This window comes from Lineus longissimus, chromosome 7, assembly GCF_910592395.1.
Source record: "Lineus longissimus chromosome 7, tnLinLong1.2, whole genome shotgun sequence".
In the NCBI taxonomy this organism is placed as follows: domain Eukaryota; kingdom Metazoa; phylum Nemertea; class Pilidiophora; order Heteronemertea; family Lineidae; genus Lineus; species Lineus longissimus.
In genome coordinates this window covers 19,747,122-19,767,142 of record NC_088314.1, presented here as the reverse complement: position 1 = coordinate 19,767,142, position 20,021 = coordinate 19,747,122, and the positions used below count along the sequence as shown (strand labels likewise).

At 41.1% G+C, this 20,021-nt stretch overlaps 2 protein-coding genes and 1 long non-coding RNA gene across 8 annotated transcripts in view; 2 read left to right on the top strand and 1 right to left on the bottom strand.

Annotated features, from left to right (window-relative positions):
• Positions 1–12,417, top strand: part of LOC135490684 (synaptophysin-like) — a 48,257-nt gene extending 35,840 nt beyond the window's left edge. For all 4 annotated transcript variants that reach the window (XM_064776018.1, XM_064776019.1, XM_064776020.1 and 1 more), the window contains 4 exons: positions 5,030–5,151; positions 6,367–6,571; positions 6,950–7,144; positions 7,489–12,417. In XM_064776018.1, coding sequence (XP_064632088.1) covers positions 5,030–5,151; positions 6,367–6,571; positions 6,950–7,144; positions 7,489–7,614 — 648 coding nt within the window. In that variant the 3' untranslated portion in view covers positions 7,615–12,417. The remainder of the gene's footprint in view (positions 1–5,029; positions 5,152–6,366; positions 6,572–6,949; positions 7,145–7,488) is intronic.
• Positions 12,418–13,525: 1,108 nt separating this feature from the next.
• On the top strand, positions 13,526–18,897 carry LOC135491439 (uncharacterized). Of its 3 annotated transcripts, none has more exons than XR_010447822.1 (4): positions 13,526–13,546; positions 18,167–18,234; positions 18,430–18,494; positions 18,726–18,897. It is a non-coding gene; the product is annotated as an uncharacterized LOC135491439 (long non-coding RNA). The 3 variants fall into 3 exon arrangements; XR_010447821.1 differs by lacking the exon at positions 13,526–13,546 and adding an exon at positions 17,719–17,759; XR_010447823.1 differs by lacking the exon at positions 13,526–13,546 and adding an exon at positions 17,824–17,844.
• Positions 13,847–17,655, bottom strand: LOC135490861 (pre-mRNA-splicing factor 18-like). Its single transcript, XM_064776420.1, has 10 exons — positions 17,520–17,655; positions 16,959–17,063; positions 16,593–16,670; positions 16,249–16,362; positions 15,750–15,896; positions 15,583–15,651; positions 15,185–15,325; positions 15,005–15,076; positions 14,624–14,779; positions 13,847–14,273 (listed from the first exon to the last, which is right to left on the bottom strand). Exons 1-10 carry the CDS (start codon positions 17,580–17,582, stop codon positions 14,187–14,189), a joined length of 1,032 nt encoding a protein of 343 aa, XP_064632490.1. The 5' UTR covers positions 17,583–17,655; the 3' UTR covers positions 13,847–14,186.
• Positions 18,898–20,021: the final 1,124 nt, after the last annotated feature.

Sequence of the window (20,021 nt, the reverse complement as noted above, 5' to 3'; positions counted from 1 at the left end):
TCTTCCCATTTATGGAAAGGCTTGCCTGGGTCATCACAACCTGATCCAATCTTTGCCCCTAATTTCTAACACACACAAGGCAGCTGAGGAGATTAGGAAATGGTCGTGATTTGATCTTGGTGGCCGCGATCTTGTTAGCCAAGGTAATCAGGTTGTTCTGATCTCCCGTTGCATGTGTTCAGGTTGTTGATCTCCTCACAAGGCATCACCACAGGTTTCCTGATGGAGGTCAACGCACCTTATAACCAGTGGTTAACACTGCTGGCTACCACGGAATAGGGCTTGGGTTCGATCCTTGTAGACATGGATGAACCCGCTTGACTTTGAAGGAATCAAAATTCTGGCTCCTCACACGTGGGTCTGTGTCCTTTCCAATCACACGAGACAGCGAAGATTGGGAAAGTCATGATTTGGTCTTCGTTGTTTCGATCTTGTTAGCAAAGGTAATCAAATGGTTCTGATCACTCCTTGCATGCGTTCAGGTCGCTAATCGCAGCTTTCCTATATCGGGATGCCCTGTTGACTCTGATCCATTATCATGGCTTTGCACCAACTGATCTTTCACCAAACGGACGCTTATTTGAAAAAGTCAACCCATTGGAGGGCTTCAGTCATACAAGTCATGTCAGTTGGTTTTCATTCAGAGACAAAAAGGTCGACATCTTGCGATGAATTAGATACCAAGTTCAAAGTGTGATTAGTGAGATAGCAAGCTCCAATTACTTAAATGGAATTTCATTTGACACGCCACTTTAATCAGGTAGCAGTTGGAAGAAGTTGTCTATTTTGATCCCGATCCTATTAGATGTTCTTCAAGACGTTCTTCTTTGCAGAGTGAGCTGATTTTATTATTTTATGTAGAAGTTTATACCTTGGGAAGCGTGGAAGGGTGTTGGAGGCGTGTGGTATGGGGATGTCAAGGAAGTTCTGATACTTTCAGGTGTTGGTGATGTTCGCCAAGAGATCATGTCAAATCACCTAAATGTTATCATTTCTTAATTCAGTGACTAAACTGACTGCCTCTGGGGTTTGCATGTGATACTGATTGAGTTGTGAGAGTGACTGTCACCCGAGGGATGTGAAATGAGGTATGATGCCATCAGTTTTCGAGGCTCATCGAAAGTGCATTTGAATTTTCAAAAGAAATTATTGGCTGACATGAATTCCATGCGGTTAGAATGGGGAGTATAATATGGAAGGGTTGTGAAAGTTAGTGTCGCATCCTAGGGAAATGAATCTGGTTATAACCATTGAATGTTACGATTCTTGAGTGCATTCACATGATGATTTTCACATTCTGGTCACGATTTTTGTGTTCGTCACAGTCGATCGCAATGACGTCGTGAAAAAGCAACAAACAGAAATATACGACGCAAATGTTTGCTCGACAGTCTCCTCACGTTTGTTTGGCTAATGAAGGATTGCAACCACTCTCATTTAACACAGACATGACGAGAATCTAAAATTGAATTGAATTTTTTTTTTGTGTGACTTTGATTGCATGACTTGTAGTAAAGGTGTCACTTTGTAGGAAGAGTGCGTGACCTTTTGGTATCCTGTAAACCAGTGCGGTCTGTTTCAGGGGGAGACTGACCTCTTTAGCCCTGGTAGGCAATGTCTGGGGGAAGGAAAGTTCTGATATAAAACCCAGGCAGTAAGTCCACCGACGTCAGCAGGGTCCTGCTCGTGTGGTGTGGCTTGAAATCTGAGGCCCCACGCTCATACGACACAATTGTTTAACAAATATCATCCTGCAGTCAGGAATCTCAAATCTGTATTCAATACCAGATGTGAGGTTTGGTAAATCGCCGCGCTGAGTCTGATGATCACACCATTCTCATCTAAGGTCTGGTGTTCCGGACTATTTGAGGAGATGAAAATCTGATGAGATTGGGATTTGATGGGAAGCTGACATTTCTAATCAGAGATTATTGATTCTGGTGATGCTGTGAATGATGAAAGAACCATCATAGATGTGATTTTCCTCCTTAGAATGGGGTACGATAACAAAAATATGATTACTCAGCACATGGAATGATGAATTCGATGCTTCTGATAGCCTCGTTCCCCACGCCCTGCCTCTAGGCCTACTCTTCAAGGACCGTGCGACTAAGACACGTCACTGCAATCTCCCAACCCCTACTCTAGCCAAACCAAAAGCCGCTTTGCACTTAGGGAGCACAGAAGATTGAGTGACCTTTATTGTCATAAAAGCCATTCAATCACATTGGGGGTGGAGGCTTAGCAGACCAGAGGGCATCTCTTTCGCCATCAAAGTGAACGCTTATATGATATTATGGTCAAAGAGGAAAGCCATGTAAAGATGAAGATCAGTATGGAAGGACCCAAAATTGTTAACTGCTACCAGAATGAACGTGGCCACTAGTGATGTACTGGGGTGAAAACATAAGAAGATACATTGTCTTCAGGGCAGAAGCGTCAACTCAAAGGTTCTAATGCACTATTCAGACCATGTCCGAAAGTTTCACATGAATAGTGGCAATAGATATATTATCATCGCCTTGGAGGCCGATGTGAGCAGAGAGAGAACTTATTTACTTTGTCCACCACAAGCCTTGTAGGCAAATAGGCTTCTATCATCAGTTTCCGCACTGTTTGGTCAGCAGCCTCTTTAGATGTTTCACCATGTTCAACCAGGCTACTTCATCTCATTCTCTACTGTACTGGCCAGATCTCACTTTTTCCCGCTGGCTGTCCTTTTGAGTGCTGTTCTTGGGGGTGTGCCTGTGACATGCGGCACACATGTCCCACCCAACACCTGCAATATCTTCGAATCATTTTGGCCATTGGTGTACACTCTGTTCTTTGGAGTAGATTTGCGTTGCTGATCCTGTTGGGCCAAAATATCCTGCAGGGAGAGAACAACCAGATCCGTCTAGTTCCGGTTTTGTGCAAGGAAGAGGAGACCAGACCAAATGTAAGAGAATCCTCTACACTGGCAAAGGGCAATAACCACTTTCGAAACCCAACTTATGCAGCACCCAGCGAAAGTTGCCCTGCAAGTATAAGAAAGGACAGATAGTGTAAATATATCTGTTTGTACCTCAGTGACAAGATCTGTTTCCCCTATGATGAAACAGGAAACTCTTCACACCCAGTTGGAGTCTTCTTTATTGCAATTCAATAATCCTTCCATTGTCACATAGCTCAGCCATGGGGAATCAGGAGACAACACAGACTGATACGTGATGATGGCATTGGAAGTGACGACTTCTTCAACATATGAATCTCATGTTGCATATCTTGTGATCATTGTCATCAGAATCTTACAAGAGAGTGCATTTAAGCTGAACTGTTGTCCAAACATTCATTCTATCAAAGTAGAGTCCACAAATAGTAAATCACAAATCGAAAAGTGTTGCCTTCGATAGTATTTGGAGCAAAATACTGTTATGTTTCTGTACATTTTGCATGTTTAGAGAGGTTACCACCCAGTGGAGATGAATTGATATTTCAGTAGTACATGACGTGCCATGCACGTCACCTACACCTGACGTACATGTGACATGCACGTCACCAGCAGCGAAAGGGTAAAACTCGGCCACAAATTGAGCGGAAAGAGTGTCAACAGATCACATCCTACATCGTCTTTATAAATGTTTTCACAAACCTTCACATCAGATTCTCTCATTAGTTTTAATACCGATTTATTCAGGGATTTTATAGTCGCTATAAAACGCGACGGGAAGCCCTTTGAGAATATTTTTACCTGACAGATTATCGCCCAAGGAAATCTATGCTCGATACAAATCGTTATTTGTCAAACCGTTTCCGTCGCAGCTCGCAACATTTTAATGAATCGGCAGGAATAGATTGATATTTTATGAGACGTTGGGGACTTTTTTTACCTCGGAGAATAATAGATAGAATAACTTTTTTTTGTAAAATCTTTTTGATCGATCTTTCTCTGAAAATGAATAATTGCTATTAGAATTTCATGTCGCACACTAATACATTTTGTAACAATGAAATTAGTACGGAAACATCAAGTTGTCTTGACTGGAAATTCGAGCCGCAAATCTTTGGAGTGCTGGTCCACTGCTCTACCAATTGAGATATCGGGGTTCCCAAACTTTCTGTACTTTGTGACACCATTTTAAGAGCTAATTGAGAACGTGAACTCTATGTATTCACTCTGATAGAGTCAGCATAGCACGAGTATGTCAGCATGGTGCTTGTATCATGGCATGATGATAGCGTCACTTATCATCTTTATAATATGTAACACAAACCCAATTGGCAGGCAGATTGCTGGTTCATTGTCCTCAAGGATCGTCCCTGATTACGATCACGCAAAAGTTGGCACATCTTCCTGTCACCATCATGATATATTGTCTCTACCTCTGTAACTAAGGCTGCGATTCCCATCAGGTGGTGTTTGATGAATGACCGGTCGTAAATCATATACCCCAGTCACCTTGTGGTCATTTCCTTTCGGTAAGAACCACCTCTTTCACCAAGAGCATACCTGGGAGACTTGTACTTAACAGTTGTTTGGCGACAAGGTTTTTGGGCATTCATGTACTGTTATCTATACAATTTCCATAAGGTGTTTGATGAACGACCGAAAGATATAAGCGCAAACCCCTTGTGGTCATTTCCAGTGTTGCAAGTAGCAGAGGTTGTTCTCTCAAATTCTGAACTGATGTTGAAGTCTGCAGTGGCCAGTTCAGAGGTGGAATATGATCTCCTATGCTCTCTTCCTGTGAGCTCCCAGTAGTTCCACGGAGTTGTTCTTCAATTTTGTATTGTTGTTTTGACTTCTTCATAGGACAGGATAAGATCAGTCTGTTCCTCCCTCCCTCCTCCCCCCCTCCCTTCCTTGAAGTTAGAACTGAAATAACAGAAGTATCTAAATGCTGTGTACATTGACCCACTTATTCCAGCTGAGCACGAGGCCCTGGGGCTTCTTGTTTCTTTACTTCTCACATGAAGTTTCTTTTGACGAACCTTTTCTCGATATTTTTCATCATATTTCTTATGTTTCCTCTTCTTCATCTATTTGCAGATAATCGCCATATTTGCCTTTGCCACGACCGCCGGCTTTTCATCCTACACGGAGTTCACAGTCCAGTGTACACCTGGCAAGCCGAATGACACCAAAAGGATATCGTTTTCCTACCCTTTTATGTAAGTAGCCCTGGTGTACTTTCTCACTTGGAAACTGAAACGCTGTGCAGATGAGTGATTTTTGTCACTGTGATCTGTAATTGTATTGGCTGCTTTGTGTGAATAAATATCTCTAGTCTGCAGGTTGCTATGATCATCAATTTCTTGTTGCAGGCACCCATTGTCGTCTGCTCATTTTCCCCTGTTTACTCTGTGACGATCTGTGTTAATTACTCTGTAAATGGAGTTGAGAAGTCGTGTGAGTTTGATTATAACTGCTGACAGGGATGCGTGCCCTTGGGCTGCAGCTGTTGATTCTGGCACTAATGAAGATGGAGATGAATTAGTGACCTTTGCCTGTATGTGTCGTCTGCCAAATGAAGGAGATCAAAACTTCGAAAGTTTTGACCAATTTTACAGTCAAAGGGAGGCAATGAACAAGCCAATTCAAAGGTTTTGACCCTGTTTAAAGTATGATTCTCGGTGAACTGAGTTTAATGTCCTTGATTCATAGTTGTCAGGCACTTGTGTCCAATTTGGATACATGGAAGCTTCTGGATCCACCACTGATGTATTATTAAAAATCAGAAGAACTTAATTATAGATACTTACAGAGTAAAAAAATCACGCCACGCCACGCTGAAAACGTTAATTATTGTCCAAGGATATGTTGTGATGCAACTTCACTTCTTTCTGGCGACTTATACAGGATAATAAAGACTCAAGACTCGGCCTTTAATCACAGGAGGAGTTCTCTCTACCTGTCGATTATAAATCGATTACGATTATAGGTAGATTACGCTGCAATGATAGAGCGCCTTGTCAATTTCGTAATGATTGCATGGAGCCTGAGATTGTCATCGGCTAATCATTGCTGGCACGCGAAGTTGTAATTAATCAGAGTTGTGAATGTCGCTCTTTCTTTAACCCGATCGGTGCTGGAAACTACGCAATGGTGGACTCGAGCCCTGGTCTGGCCAATGGAGAAGTGGCACGCCCTCGAACTCCAACTCTGATGTCATCTCGAGGTTGAATTACAGTTATCTAGTGACATATTCGTTTTAAATAAATGAAATCAATTCAGAACATGACTGGTGACAATAATGACGATTGATTGCAGCTTGTAACCAATCACACCTGAATTCCACAGGTGTGCCCTGCTACTTTGAATATTTTACCCCCTAATTTCAAACATTTTGACTTGTAATTTGACAGCCTTTACTCATATGTTTCCAGGATCAACCAATTCTCCCTCAAGCTGCCTCTATGTGAAGGAGGCAATGATACACTCAAGGAAGTTCGCCCGTACGGTACCTATGCCGCGCCATCACAGTTCTTTGTTTTCGTTGGCGTTATCTGTTTCCTCTACTGCATTGGTGCCGTCGTTCTCTATGTGTTCTTCGATGAGGCGTACAGGAAGAACGAGCGAATCCCACAGGCTGTGAGTTACGATTTGGCTTTTGGAATTTTTGTGAGGAATGAGTCGGGGGGGGGGGGGGGGGGGGGGGGGATGGCTAGAATTGGTTTATAGAATGAAGTTAAGGAAGCGAAAATATCCTTTTCAGTTCTAAAGGGGAACTATCGGCAGCAGCTAGGGACTCAAATCGATTGTCTCAAGATGCGAATAAACACAGTTAGGAAAGTGAGGCTGGATTGACTTCATGGAAAAGATATTCCAAGAATGAGCCTGTATAATGACAATGTAGTGTAGCACAGCAGAGACACCTATCTGTGGCTTCACATAACTTTATCTGGCCCACCTAGCTCCTACCTATCGTCCCCTTTAATAAAGATTCCATTGTTTTGATTTTCATTGCAGGACTTTGTCATCTCCATCGTCCTATCCTTCTTCTGGCTCTGTGGCGCGTCAGCCTGGGCCCACGGTCTCTCCGAGCTGAAGACTTATACCCAACCTCACGCATTAGCCCACCATATTGAAGAGTGTCAGGTGACACCCAGTCCATGTAACCTATATTACAATACGGGCAATTATGCAGGACTTAATGTTTCTATAGTAAGTTTGTTTTCTTTCAAAATAGAAATAAACATTGCCCCTGTGAGTCTGTAGAGTAAACCGGACAAGACAACAAGACGAAAATTGGTAGCTCAGTGGAAGAGAGTCGGCCTCATGATCAGGAGGTCGTGGGTTCGACTCCCAGCAAGTCACTGCTTAGTTCCCCTACGAGTCGAGTTCAAGTGAGCACCTTCTGGTTGCTCCTTGCAACCCCTGATTGATTTCTGTGGAGACCGGGGCAATGATATGGTATCCCAAAAGCGCTTTGAGGCAGGAAACCTGGTAAAGTGCTGTAAGATATCATTGTTATCAACTATCCTCTCAATCGATCCTCTCTTTTTCAGATCTTTGGCTTCCTGAACCTAATCGTCTGGGTGGGTAACCTGTGGTTCCTGTTCAAGGAGACGTCCTGGTTCATCGTCCGATCCAAGCCGCCAGGAGACATAGAGACCATGCCGCAACAAGTGTGATGAGCGGGACGCCATAAAGATATCAGGGGAGGATGCGGGTCATGCAGCACGTAGACAAGACAACGAAAATAGAAGCTACTTTGACCGTACAGTACGCACTGAGACGTCTTTGAGGACAGCAGTTATCAGACTTGAGAAGTCATTGACATGTAGCAGATTTCTCTCAAATGTTCAGATCTTTAAGCCGATGCTGTCCATGTCAGCCAACACTTTGTAAAAGTCCAATGATGTTCGTCATGACTGGAATGATTTTGAATGAACGTTTTTGAGAGCTTGTGCTCAAGCTTTGAAGCAAAATGTCCATTTCCTGCAGTGGACTTACCCCGAGTTATAGCTTTGCTTCTGCCAAGCTTTCTTGAGGCTCTATATGCAGTTACATGTAGCTTCTTGGTGGGCTTTGCCTGTGCCTTTGACATCATCGATTCATTTCAACATGACAAAGAATAATTCAGCCTTTGGCAGGAAGGTGAGGGTTGCTGATAAAGAAGGCTGTTTTTCTTCTTTTCTATGTGTCTATACCAGCAACATTCTTCAGGGTAGTGCGATCAAGTGGGTTATGTCTATGTGTCGTATGGCCAGAATTATACTGGGTATGCAAAGGGGCAGTAAAACTTGGCCTAGCCCTACAATTCTTGAGTTTATGAAACATGAGATTGTCTAAGTGTGAACCTAGATGATAATAATATCAAGACACAGACTGGTATTCTTGGTGTGTTGTGCGAGTGAGTGAACTTAGATGAACAAAATACCAACAAACAAAGCACTGCTTTTAATGATTGAAATCATTACTTGGAGATTTTAGTGGAATTAGTTTGCATACCCAGTAGATTACTCTAGTTTCACCGATGTGAGACTGTTTGTGAATAGCCAAGCCAAGTCCTGCTAGATATGGTGCAAAGTTTTCTTTGATGCTATTCAACATCTTCGATTGGGATCACAGAGTTGAGTCTGGTGGTCATTACGCTAAGTCCTTTGAGTCATGTGCTTCATGATCAATGAAATGATCTTATATCATTGAAACTAGAGTTCCTCCCGTGATCCATACCAAATGGTATGCATAATATGCAAAGTAACTATTGGTGCAGGTGCGCCCCCTCCGGCTTGTGGAGGAACTATAGGTATTGTTTATCAACATCAATGAATGTGCGATTATTATGTTGGAGTCGTTAAAGTAGGGCACTGAAAGTTTAGCATGCAGTAGAACCTCTCCACTAAGGACACCCTCGGGACTGACAAGTACAAGGTACAAGGTGTCCTGATTAGAGAGGTCAAATTGAATGGAAACAACCACTTTGGGCCCAAAATAAGTGTCCTTAATAGAGAGGTGTCCGTTAAGAGAGGTTCCACTGTGTTATTGTGGTTTAGTTTAAAACGTTGTCAAAAGCTGTTGAAGGATATGGTTGTCTTGATTACTGATACTGCAAACTTGGATTTTTTTTCTTCTTGATTTGGGTGGAAAGGTGAATGTAGGTAGGTCTTGTAAAAGAGGCTTTCTTTTTGCCAATTGCTTTTGTAAATAGCCAGTTGTTATAACTATATGCCTTCAGGGAATGAGTAGTCAAATTCACCGTGTTTTAAAGCTGTAAGGATGTCCTTGTTTGCAGTATTTATAGTGTTTTCACATCATTCTGGCCAAAGGTACTCAGTTAAACTCAGGAATGTGACCAGATCACATTTACCAAAAGATAGTGTGTAGCACAACACTAGATTATCTTCGGGGTAGGCCTAACCAATGCTCTTTCACAGTGTCAACTAAAGCCAGTCAACTATGACACCGGCTGCCCAGGGCTTGTGATGACACTGTAACAGTTAAGTGGCATTACGTCTGCCAAGTACCTTTGGCCAGATCTGTATGAAAAACACTTTCTCACTGATTAGAACTAGATGTTGCATGATTAGCAGGAGCACTGACCATTCGATGTTAGAAATGATGCCATGAATCTTTTTATGATATGATAGGAAAAAAACATGTTACAGCAATTATTGTACTCAAGAATTAGCACAGCACATAATAGTTGTTTATAAGGCGTGATTGTTTGGTTTAACTGAATGTAAGTGTATAGGTTTTTGGCCATATTTGAAATTAGTCATTTATTGGCCCCTTCTGGCAATATTGTGATCGAATTGGTGGAGGGCAAACGTAATAACCTAAAAATTCCTTCATATAACTCTACCCCCCCCCCCCCTCTGATGACCATCTTCAAGTATTCATCATTTATTATAGAAGGTCTTTTACAATCCGTGAAATATTTGTAAAAAATGTGGTGAAGTCTGTACGATATCATTTCAGTGCCAGACTGAACCACTGCTTGCGCCCCCACCTGGCACTAATTGATACATCGCATGATGGCAATACTGATGTAGCCGTCGTATCCGCTACAGCGATACTCATCAATAACAACATCGTACACGCAAATTACAAATTACCGTTTCCTTATGATCAAATGGGTTTTCAATTAATGTTCAATAATTAGATATTGGCGGAGAGTGTAGTAATGTCCGCTATGTTATTAGTTAATCTTGTGGAATGTTGCGATATAATGGGAGATTTTTGTACTGTGGAACCCCTCTAGTAAGGACACCCTCAGAACTGACTAGTGCTGTCCTAAATAGAGAGGCATTCTGATAAGAGAGGTCAAATTGAATGGAACCACCAATTTGGGACCAAAACTAGTGTCCTTAATAGAGAGGTGTCTGCTAAGGGAGGTTCTGGTGTAATTTGTACATTGATGAGTTGTGTAGAGGAAGGTTTGTCGGATGGTGTTGGGTGTGGTTAAGCCTATTCGAACCTGAAACTAACCTGTTGTCCGAGAAGTGCATTATTCAGTATTCAACAGTGCTTTATTAATCAGACAGAAATTCCACACTAAATTAGTGGTCGCACCTGACCAAGGGGGTACAAGGTTAACATTGACAGCTGCATTAACCCCCTGATACGGGTTAAGGTCAAGAGGGATGTGGGGTCTGCTACTGTTCTGTAAATGTTTCTTATCTTTACTGCATGTAGGGTTTTGTATTATATAATGCCAGATCGTCTCGATTCAGTCATATATATTTAGAACGCATTCATATCAACCAGAGAAAGTATTGTTTGTAGATTTGTAATATATCGAATATATATGTGCTATAGTTTGGCCGCTAGAACAGAGGACAGGTGGTCCCTTGTCTGAAGGGTTCTCCTTTCACAAGCAAAGTTACAAAATCATTTTCTTCAAATTTTCATCTGTGCACTACAAGACTTCATCTGGACTTGACTTATCCATGTTGTAACGTCGTCCGGATTTTGCCGGGAAATTCTGTTGTTCAAGATCTGGTTACAGATATGAAATCCCAATGATGTCAGCAGGATCGTCGATGAGCACTTATCAAGTCGATTTTTGGTGAAGTCTTGTAGTGCACGGAGAAAAAATTTGAGGACGTTGATTTTTTTCGAAATTTGCTTGTGATTATAGAAACTTTGGACCGTATTAAACCAAGCTGTCGAATCTATTTGGATCCAGGTTGTACATAATTTGTGCCGAGAAACAGCATAGAATATTTCAAGGAATGTGCACATTTTGTATGATAAGATATATTAACCCCCCTTTGTTATTATGCGCTTTGTATTCACGTAGTAGATTCGAGTTGAATTTGTGTATCAAACATCTCGATTTTAAAAGCCGAGTTTAAAACTAGGCCCAGTAATGAAAAGCAATTCAGTTCCAATTTACTTCCCCTTTAGGTAGAACACCTGTCATTGGGTCTTCTTTTTGTGCTAAAATATGATTGTCGGACATGTGACACAATGGTTATAGTCGGCACCTGGCATCGTTATTGTTGCTCAAGGTGAATTGGTGCTCGCGAATCATCTTGATAGATTTGACACAATTTTTGATGCACCTTCTTCCAACTTCAGAGGAATGAAAAAAAATGAATACAAAAATGTGTTAAAAATTGACTGCTCCCTAAAGTATTCAGTTATCATCCACACCATCGGTTTTCATAAGATGTGTCCCTGGATCATGCACTTTTGACCAGTGTTATTTTGGCCGGTGGTGATACAAATCTTGGCTTGTTTCAATCCCTAAGCACCCTACCAGAGAATTGCAGTGCTTGAATTTACGCAGTGGATTATTGCATTCATGTATAATCTACTAGTCTGCAGTCTATTCTGTAGGACCTGGCCGGTGCTGAAGGAGTCCCATAACAATGAAAACCAGAGTGACATATAAACACAGTCACTACCTGGTCATTTTGTGGAGAGATACTTGATATCTTAATCATTTTGAAAGTTGTATCATTGGTGCATTTGAGTTACAATTGTGAAACGCACAGATATTTTTAAAGGAGGATTGATAATATATTATGTTAATTTGCACTCGAACCAATGATGGCACTGCACTTGATTGTATATCTCAATGTTCACCTTTACGTCAGACATAATGGTATTCTAGACGGCAGCATTTTGTTGTCCCAAACAACTGGACATGACAGACCTTGACTTTGGCGTATATCGTTAATGCTAGTGTCCCCATAACAGAAAAGTAGCTTTGCATCCATGCTAGTCATTTCACCAAAGGAGAGACAGACTTGCCTTAATTATGGACAGTTCTGAGGTATGAGAATTAGGTCAAGTAGACACTCGAATCATCGCCATAAGTGATTGCGTTATGGTCACACATGTAAACCACTCGTTACATTACCATTTGCCACTGCTCTGAATCATTTTGTACATCTCTGTATCTAGATTGTATCATTACATGACTTTTCTGTCCACCTTTCATTGCTGTATTGGTTTATGAATAAATATCTGCATCTTTTGAATATGTCGTTTCTTTTCATTTCAATATTAGTTCGGTACCATACTTTAAGTGTGCACACATTTCTCTGATTTTCACGACCCCCTCCCCAATGGATGCAAAATAATAGCAAAAATGTACAGAAAAATGCCAATTACCCAGATTCTTGTACTGTACAACCCCATGCTATCCACTCAGTATCTGATGGCGATGAGAGAACTAGTAGTGGCATCTATTGCCAAGTTTAGAAAGTCCTAGCAGACAGTCTCCATAAAGACATTCCACTGGAACTTTAGCCACAGATGGCCAACTGGCCAGAGAACTGCCAACCAAGTACATGTACTTGGTATCAACACATCAAGGTCCCTTTGAACAATAAATATCATTGGGATCCTATCCTATTTTTCTTCTGGTTGTGACTTTGTCCTCGTTACCAACTGGGGATGAAGGGATATCACAACAAACACCATGGAGGAAAGAAAGTCACCTAGAGAATTAACCTCATTGGGTGATATGAATAAAGACTAGCAAATGCTTTTACTTCAATTTTGTACAGAAAAGCCTAGTGTAAATGTACATGGAGTTTTAGATAAAAGCATTTGCTAGTCTTTATTCATATCACCCATTGTCTCGAGACTGACCCAAACACATCGAGGCGTCTCTAAAAGTGATATTAACTTGGCCTCTGGTTGTGACATTGTCCTCAAAAGTCCAATTTGAATGGAAAGTATTTTCAATATCGCTCTGTGCAACTCGGTATTGACGTAAAGATGATTAGGTAAGGGTTTCCACTATTGGGTTCACCTAAGCCTGTTGTTGCAAATCTGCACAAGTAGATTTCCTCCACACCAGGTACAATAACACTGTGAATAGGCATTAGGCCTACTAAAGGGATGAGGTAACAGTTCTTATTGGTCTTGGGACTAGTCAGCTAGGCCCTTTATAAGGCTGGACACTCCTGTCGAAGCCCCATTCAGGACTAGAGAAGGCAGGACACATGTACGGTACCTAACAGCAGTTCATAGCAGACCAGGAGGGTAGAGCAACCCACTTGCGCTCTATCGCCAATTTTGTTAGCCAAACCATGCTGAAAGACCAACCAAGGCTTACTACTGAGTAAAAGGTCCAGGAAGAGAACGAACAACATTTGAGAGGCAAGTACACTTTACCTGTGCCCCCAAATACTGACCCATTGAAGGGATCTGAAAGTAGGCTGTTGTTTTTACAGCCCACAGAGGCCGTTGGTTGTACATGTATCTTATGGCCAGCTTTCAGCAAAGCGGAGTAAGCTGTGGTAGCCACAAGTATACAGGTTTCCTTCTAAGAAAAAGAAGGTTACCTACTATTTAGGCTAGAAGTGTTGCGGGCAGAGGAAGTCCTTCAACATCAAACAGACCGCCAATCTAATAGGGAGCACATCGATGTGGACACAAAGAATGAAAGTTACAAATATGTTACGATATGATTGGTTTTATTTACATTAAAATACACAAGTTGAAAGCTCCTGATGTGGCAAAGGCCAGTGAAATGAAACATGAGTTGGAGCAGTTCGCATAGAATATTAAAGTTCATGATCACCCTTTATGAAGGTTGGCATGATGACTGTGGTCGTGCGAATTGGTACGAACCAGAATTCTCTCCCAGACGCACTGAATTGTCATATCTTCCTGAGATTCTAACAGCGGTCAACAATTCAGCTGTAGACATTTTCCAAAACATTCGCTGGAGACATCTTTCCACCATTTTTGGAAACGTTTCATCGTTATTTAATCCAACCGTAGCACCAATCGCCCCTCATACATGTTTTGGGTCATAGTCAACGCTTCTTGATGGATCAGTTGGATAGTACTTCTGACAATGTGTCATTAACCGTTTTAACCCCTGAAAAGGAACGAGGTGGTTTTCAATATATCAGAAAGAATAAGAATGTGGTAATGGTTTCAGGGCCTCATTGTTTAAAAACAAGTTTCGTCACTAAGACTGGCTTTAACTTAACTTGGTGTTAACTGAAGGAGACAAGGCCAGGATTTGTGACAAGTTTTAACTAAGCAGGCCCTGAATGGAAATCATTGTGTTGATGATGTCTGAACAAAGATGGATCTAGCAAAATTAACAGTGTATCATTTTTAGCTCCACTCAAAGTCCAGACTGTCTCTCCACTATTTAACTGCTTCACCATCAATTCCATTAAAAAATTTCATAACGACTCATTTCTCCAGGTGATCTTTTACCTGAATATACTTTCTCTGTGTTTCGTCGTTCAAAACGTGTGCCACATTTCTCGCGAAGATCTTCTCACGTCCTGTACGAGCGTGGATACCAACCATGGTGACACCTATTGGCCATGGTGCATTACCTATAGCCATCTCCAGATAACAATCATTGGCCTGGAAGTACAAAGTATTAAGGTTAATGTACATAGAAGACTTTGTGAGTACACTACGCAAGTAAAGTAGAGATTACACAAACTAATTGTAAGATCTGTGCCAAGTAACAGAAACCATTAAATGTTCGTGAAGCTAGAAGTTGGCAAATTTTCTCATTTTTATTTGGAGGTATACTCAAACTAAGCCCGTGTTTAAGAGGGTTCACTGATTAGGAGTATTACTCACCTTGATGTAATTCCTCACTAGGAGATGCCCTATGATGTCAATCAGACAGTCGAGAATATCTGATGAAAGTTTCTGAAATTGAAGAAGATATACCTCATCAATGCCGCTTTACGAAATGTCGCTTGTAAAAGTAAAGTAAAGTTTTTAGAACTAACGTACGAAATATTTTAGTGTCCTTACCTTTTGTTTTAACTGTCTGAATAAAGGTTTCATATAGGATACAGTCTGCGTGTGAGTGGCACTTGCCAACTTCCCTCTTGTGGTTCTCTTCTCTTCGCTTTCCCGGCTGTTCAGATCTTTTCCCCACTGATGTAGAATATGCTGGAAAACAAACCTAAGTTGAGAACATATTCATGCTGGATGCATGTCTTCATAAGTTATGAATTAGGGCCTTCATAGCCCAGTGTTCAACACTTCTGGTTACCACCCTGAGGTTACCCACCTCAACATCAGAATATTTTGTTTATTTCTCATGGCAGAGAATCTAGGGACTAAAATCTCTGGCTCTTTACAAAAACCAAATTAAGAGAGTTTTTCATTGATGCGAAAATTAGTTTTGTAATCATGTTAAGACCTACCTTCAAAAAATAAAGGATTATTTCTTGAGCTTTGCCTTCATCATTGTGATCCAGTTCTTCATTCCACAACTAGAAAGACCAAAACAAGGTATAATACACATTTAATATCATACATTGAAAACAATACCACATTGAAACCTAGGTGTTTTAGAATATTGACCACATACCTCTAAATCTGTCGCAGTCACATTATCTTCTTTAATCTTGACATCAGTTGCCATCTTGTCCTTATCTTCACCGACGGATTTGGCGATCTCATCTAGGTATTCCTGATCAACCTGGTCCATAGCCGCCTTTAGCTCATTTCGGAATCCCTGGAAAGAGATAACAGTACATCTGTTGTGAAATTCTCTAGTTCCGAGGACAACAGCACAAATCATGAAGAACGGAGATACAGGTTGTGCTGCCATCTATTCTTTGTTTTAGGAAAGTCAAAACTAGTACAGTTGAAACTACCAGTTTTGACTTGGAGGCCTACTTGTATAGATTTTGGCTGCTCTGCGAGCCTTCTGTAGTCAATCCTTGTATTAGTTGATACTGTTACCTGGGGAATGCAGTGACAATGCCCATCACAATAAGTAATTATTAGTTTCTCTACCAGTCATTGATTGGTCCAAAATGTCCTTTTCCCCAAGAACAACAATCTATCAACAATCGTTTCCTTACCTTGTTAACCTCTGGTGTCAGTATCTCCAGTTTCTTCAACCTCTGAAATGCCTCATATTCATCTTCACCAAACAAAAGTATCGGCTCATTCCGTTCTCGTAAGCGACGGACCACCTAGGGATGAATTAAATTCGGCGTAGAAAATATATGTTAGAAAATCCTAACTTCAGCTATCATTATCAATGCCAGTTAAATGAAATGTATTTCAATTTCAATTTATACACTGCTTTTTTTCTCAATCAAAGACTAGTCAATGGCTAGAGCACAGATAGGAGGACAACTAGCATTTGACTTCTTTCAAGCTAGGATTGAAATTGCTTGCCTCACATAAGAATTATACCGACCTCCTTTCTTGGAAGCATCAACTTCTTTTCATCTTTTTCTGCACTCGTCCCCGGTGTTGGACTGTCACAGCTTCTGTCCTGAAAAAGAATGATGGTGTCAAAATGGAGAACTATAACTTTTTCCTCAAAAGGGGTCCTTCACTCCCCCTGGCGGGCCCCCACCTCCCTTGACTATGCCTCTGCATACATTTCTTATTTTTCTTTGCATTTTCTTGTTTCGACAGTCACTCCTTTTCTTAACTTTTAAAGTGCTTATCCAAGGCAAGAATATACTATACAAATGTGTCATTTACATACAATGTTGTTTCAGTCAGGGTCGGGATCACAGTCATGGATTCTGGGACAATCCCCAAGAAACATACTAACCTGCTTATCTGAGGATGACGAGTCCTCCCCGTGATGCCTTTTGATGTAATCTTCTCGCTGTTTAGCTGCTAGATCGCCACGCTTGAAGTATTTTTTATTGGGGGCCTGGAAAAGAAATATTAAAAGCTGTGGAATGTTACCTCAACAACTCGACATTTTACAATGTTTTAACCCCTTACTAAACCTTTATTCAGTGGCCTGTTCACAGAGTCTTGTGATTGATTATCATTATCAACCACAAGGTCAAAGCCTGGCCCATGTGACGTTCTTTCAGTCGCAGCGACCTAGGCCTAAACCAACATCATATGGCATTAGGCCTATGTACCGCAAATTGCCAAATAGACAGCTTGATAAAGCAAACCAACAGTGACAGTACTACATTAGCATTGCTAACAACATGGCTGAGAGACTAACTGGCTGTCAATGTTTAATCTTTTCATCTTTGCTTGTGTTTACATTTTGTGTGGTTAGGTTTGTGTACATTTTGTACAGTAAAATTTACCAAAACAAAAATGTGTCATTTTTCACTTCCCCTTACAGCGATCATCAAGAAATACGAACCAGAATATCACTTGATTCTACTTGTCGCTTTTTACGTTCGATTTCCTTCTTTAGGAAGTCCATTTTCCTTGAAAATCAAAGAAAAATGAACTTCGTCATAACAAATAGTGAAATCCTATACAAAAGACACCAATGTACACAGCAATGTACAGTAGGGTACTTCGGCAAATAGCTGTCACAAAATCTCGGCCCTGGTGGCCGTACTTGAAACTTGCCTTTCGCCATATTGAAAATAACTTGGTGAGCGAAGCGTAATTTTGGTCTATTTCAATCCATAAATTCATACACTTCTGGTGACCATCCTGTCATAACGACTAAATATATGGTCAGATCATTTATCCAACTTAGTAGTGAGCTGTGTAGTTTTCAGCCATGCCGCGGATTATTGGTTTTGTAGAGCGTTTTGTTGGCGTGTACCTTTAACACTCGTCTGTTGCCAATCTATGTATTGGTGTACATGTAGATTGAGTGAAGCATTTTTGCCAATGCGAATCAAATCCTGCATGCAGGGCATTTTGTGTTGTAACCACCTTGATTGACAATGCTGTTGAGCTGACATAGTGACTTGTCCTTTTTGTGTTTGCATGTTTAGCAAGAGTTGTCTGTGGTCGTGGAAAAAATAGTAGCTCTGACCTTTTCCCTTTCAGCTTACATCCAGTGAGAAGCTAGGTTGCAGAAATGGCCAAGTCTAAGAATCACACCAACCACAACCAGAGTAAGTAGACCTTATTCATATTGGCAATCAGTCTCTGTCTGTTGTACACCGCAAACAGACTTGGACTGGTGACATGGGAGACCAGTCTGTTGACTGTTATATGATAGTATTATCAGGTTTAGTTTATACGAGTCTGATGATGCAAGGTACCTCTTTCTCTATATGTGTTTGATGTTTTGAATTCTTCTTTTTCAGACAGGAAACAGCACCGAAACAAGATCCAGAAGCCAAAGTCTAACAGATACCCATCTCTCAAGGGAGTAAGTTATTGTCTGTTCTTGAATGTTTGTTAAGCCCTTCTTTCATGTTGTATTGTGAGTATTCTACTAGTTGCTGGAACAATAAACAAAATCAGTTGAATTTCCATGGCACAGCATTAAGAGGATTGCATGTGATGTTGATAGTTTATAGTTAGGCTTATTGACCTGCAGTCTCAACCCTTGCATGTTTCGCTGATTGCCAGCACTTAACATTATCCATTTTGATTTCAGGTTGACCCCAAGTTCTTGCGTAACATGAGATTCGCCAAGAAGGGCAACAAGCGGGTACATGTCTCCAAGGCAGAGTAGGCGTCGGTGCTGGAGAGTGGGTCTACACAGATGGTTACTATCTTAGTGGATTTTGTACAGGATGGATGTAAAAAATAAAAAAACTTAAAAATGATATTTTGAGTTGTGTACAGTTTTTGTAAAGCCTCAACATTCCCTCTGCTACCCGCCTTTGTGAGCTACAGGAAGCTCCTGTGTCATCCATTTACTACATCTGCAAAATGTCTTAATTCTCCAACTACCCCTACCCCTAGTGGTAAAAATTTACAGAGAAAAAAGACTCCTGAATCCCTCCCTTGGTTGCGTAAAAACTAAATGGCTGCCCAGAAGTTGTGACAGAGCCAGTTCATTTGTCTAACACAGACTGCTGATAGAACGACTCGTTGGCCTGGGTTTGACTCCCGGCAAGCCCTTTTGTTGTTCCATTGTCTCTCTTTGCCTGTGGCGTCTTAGTAGAGTTGTCCATTAAACACTCCTGTCTCCTAGGTAATACTTGGTGAGAAAAATGAGTGGTCCTTAATACAATCTTGCCAGAATGAGCAGTCCTCGATGGTTTAGGAAGCATCAGTGCCATAGCAACAGCTGATAACAAGTCTTCGACGGAGTGCAGCCTCGACACGCAAACAACGGAGATGGTCATCAGATACTTTGAGAAGGACTTTGTGACGATGTGATTCAAAAGCAAACGAGGACTGACGACGAATTTGAGGGCTTCTTTCCAAAACACTGGACAGATTATTCAAGTATTTTTATGTAGATATTGATGCGGACTCCATCACAACTTTTAAGACACTCCTCAAGACCCACCTTTTTCAACAACATTACGAACATTAGAATTGTTTATTGTTGTCAAAGACTATACTTCTTATAGAGTCTCTGTTTTTGTTAAGCGCCTTTGAATGGCCCAATATAGGACTGATAAGGGCGCTATATAAATGTGATACATAGATAGATAGATAGATAGATAGATGTCTTTTTGGTGGCACGTTCGCATGCGAGAAAGGACTTTGGGAGGATTCACTAGTCTTCTAAGATGACTGTGGTCCCAAGTAGTACTCAAGTTGTGCTTAAAGAGTTGTCGTCAGGGAGATATTGGGTACTGTACTGGTTTCTTCATTGACACTTGTTGTTATTATTATTAAAGAGAATATTGCGAATATTGAAGACCATGAGACTCTGATAACCAGCTCAAAGGGGAGGGGGGATTTGGGCCACGTAGATCTACGTGGTTCGGCGCTG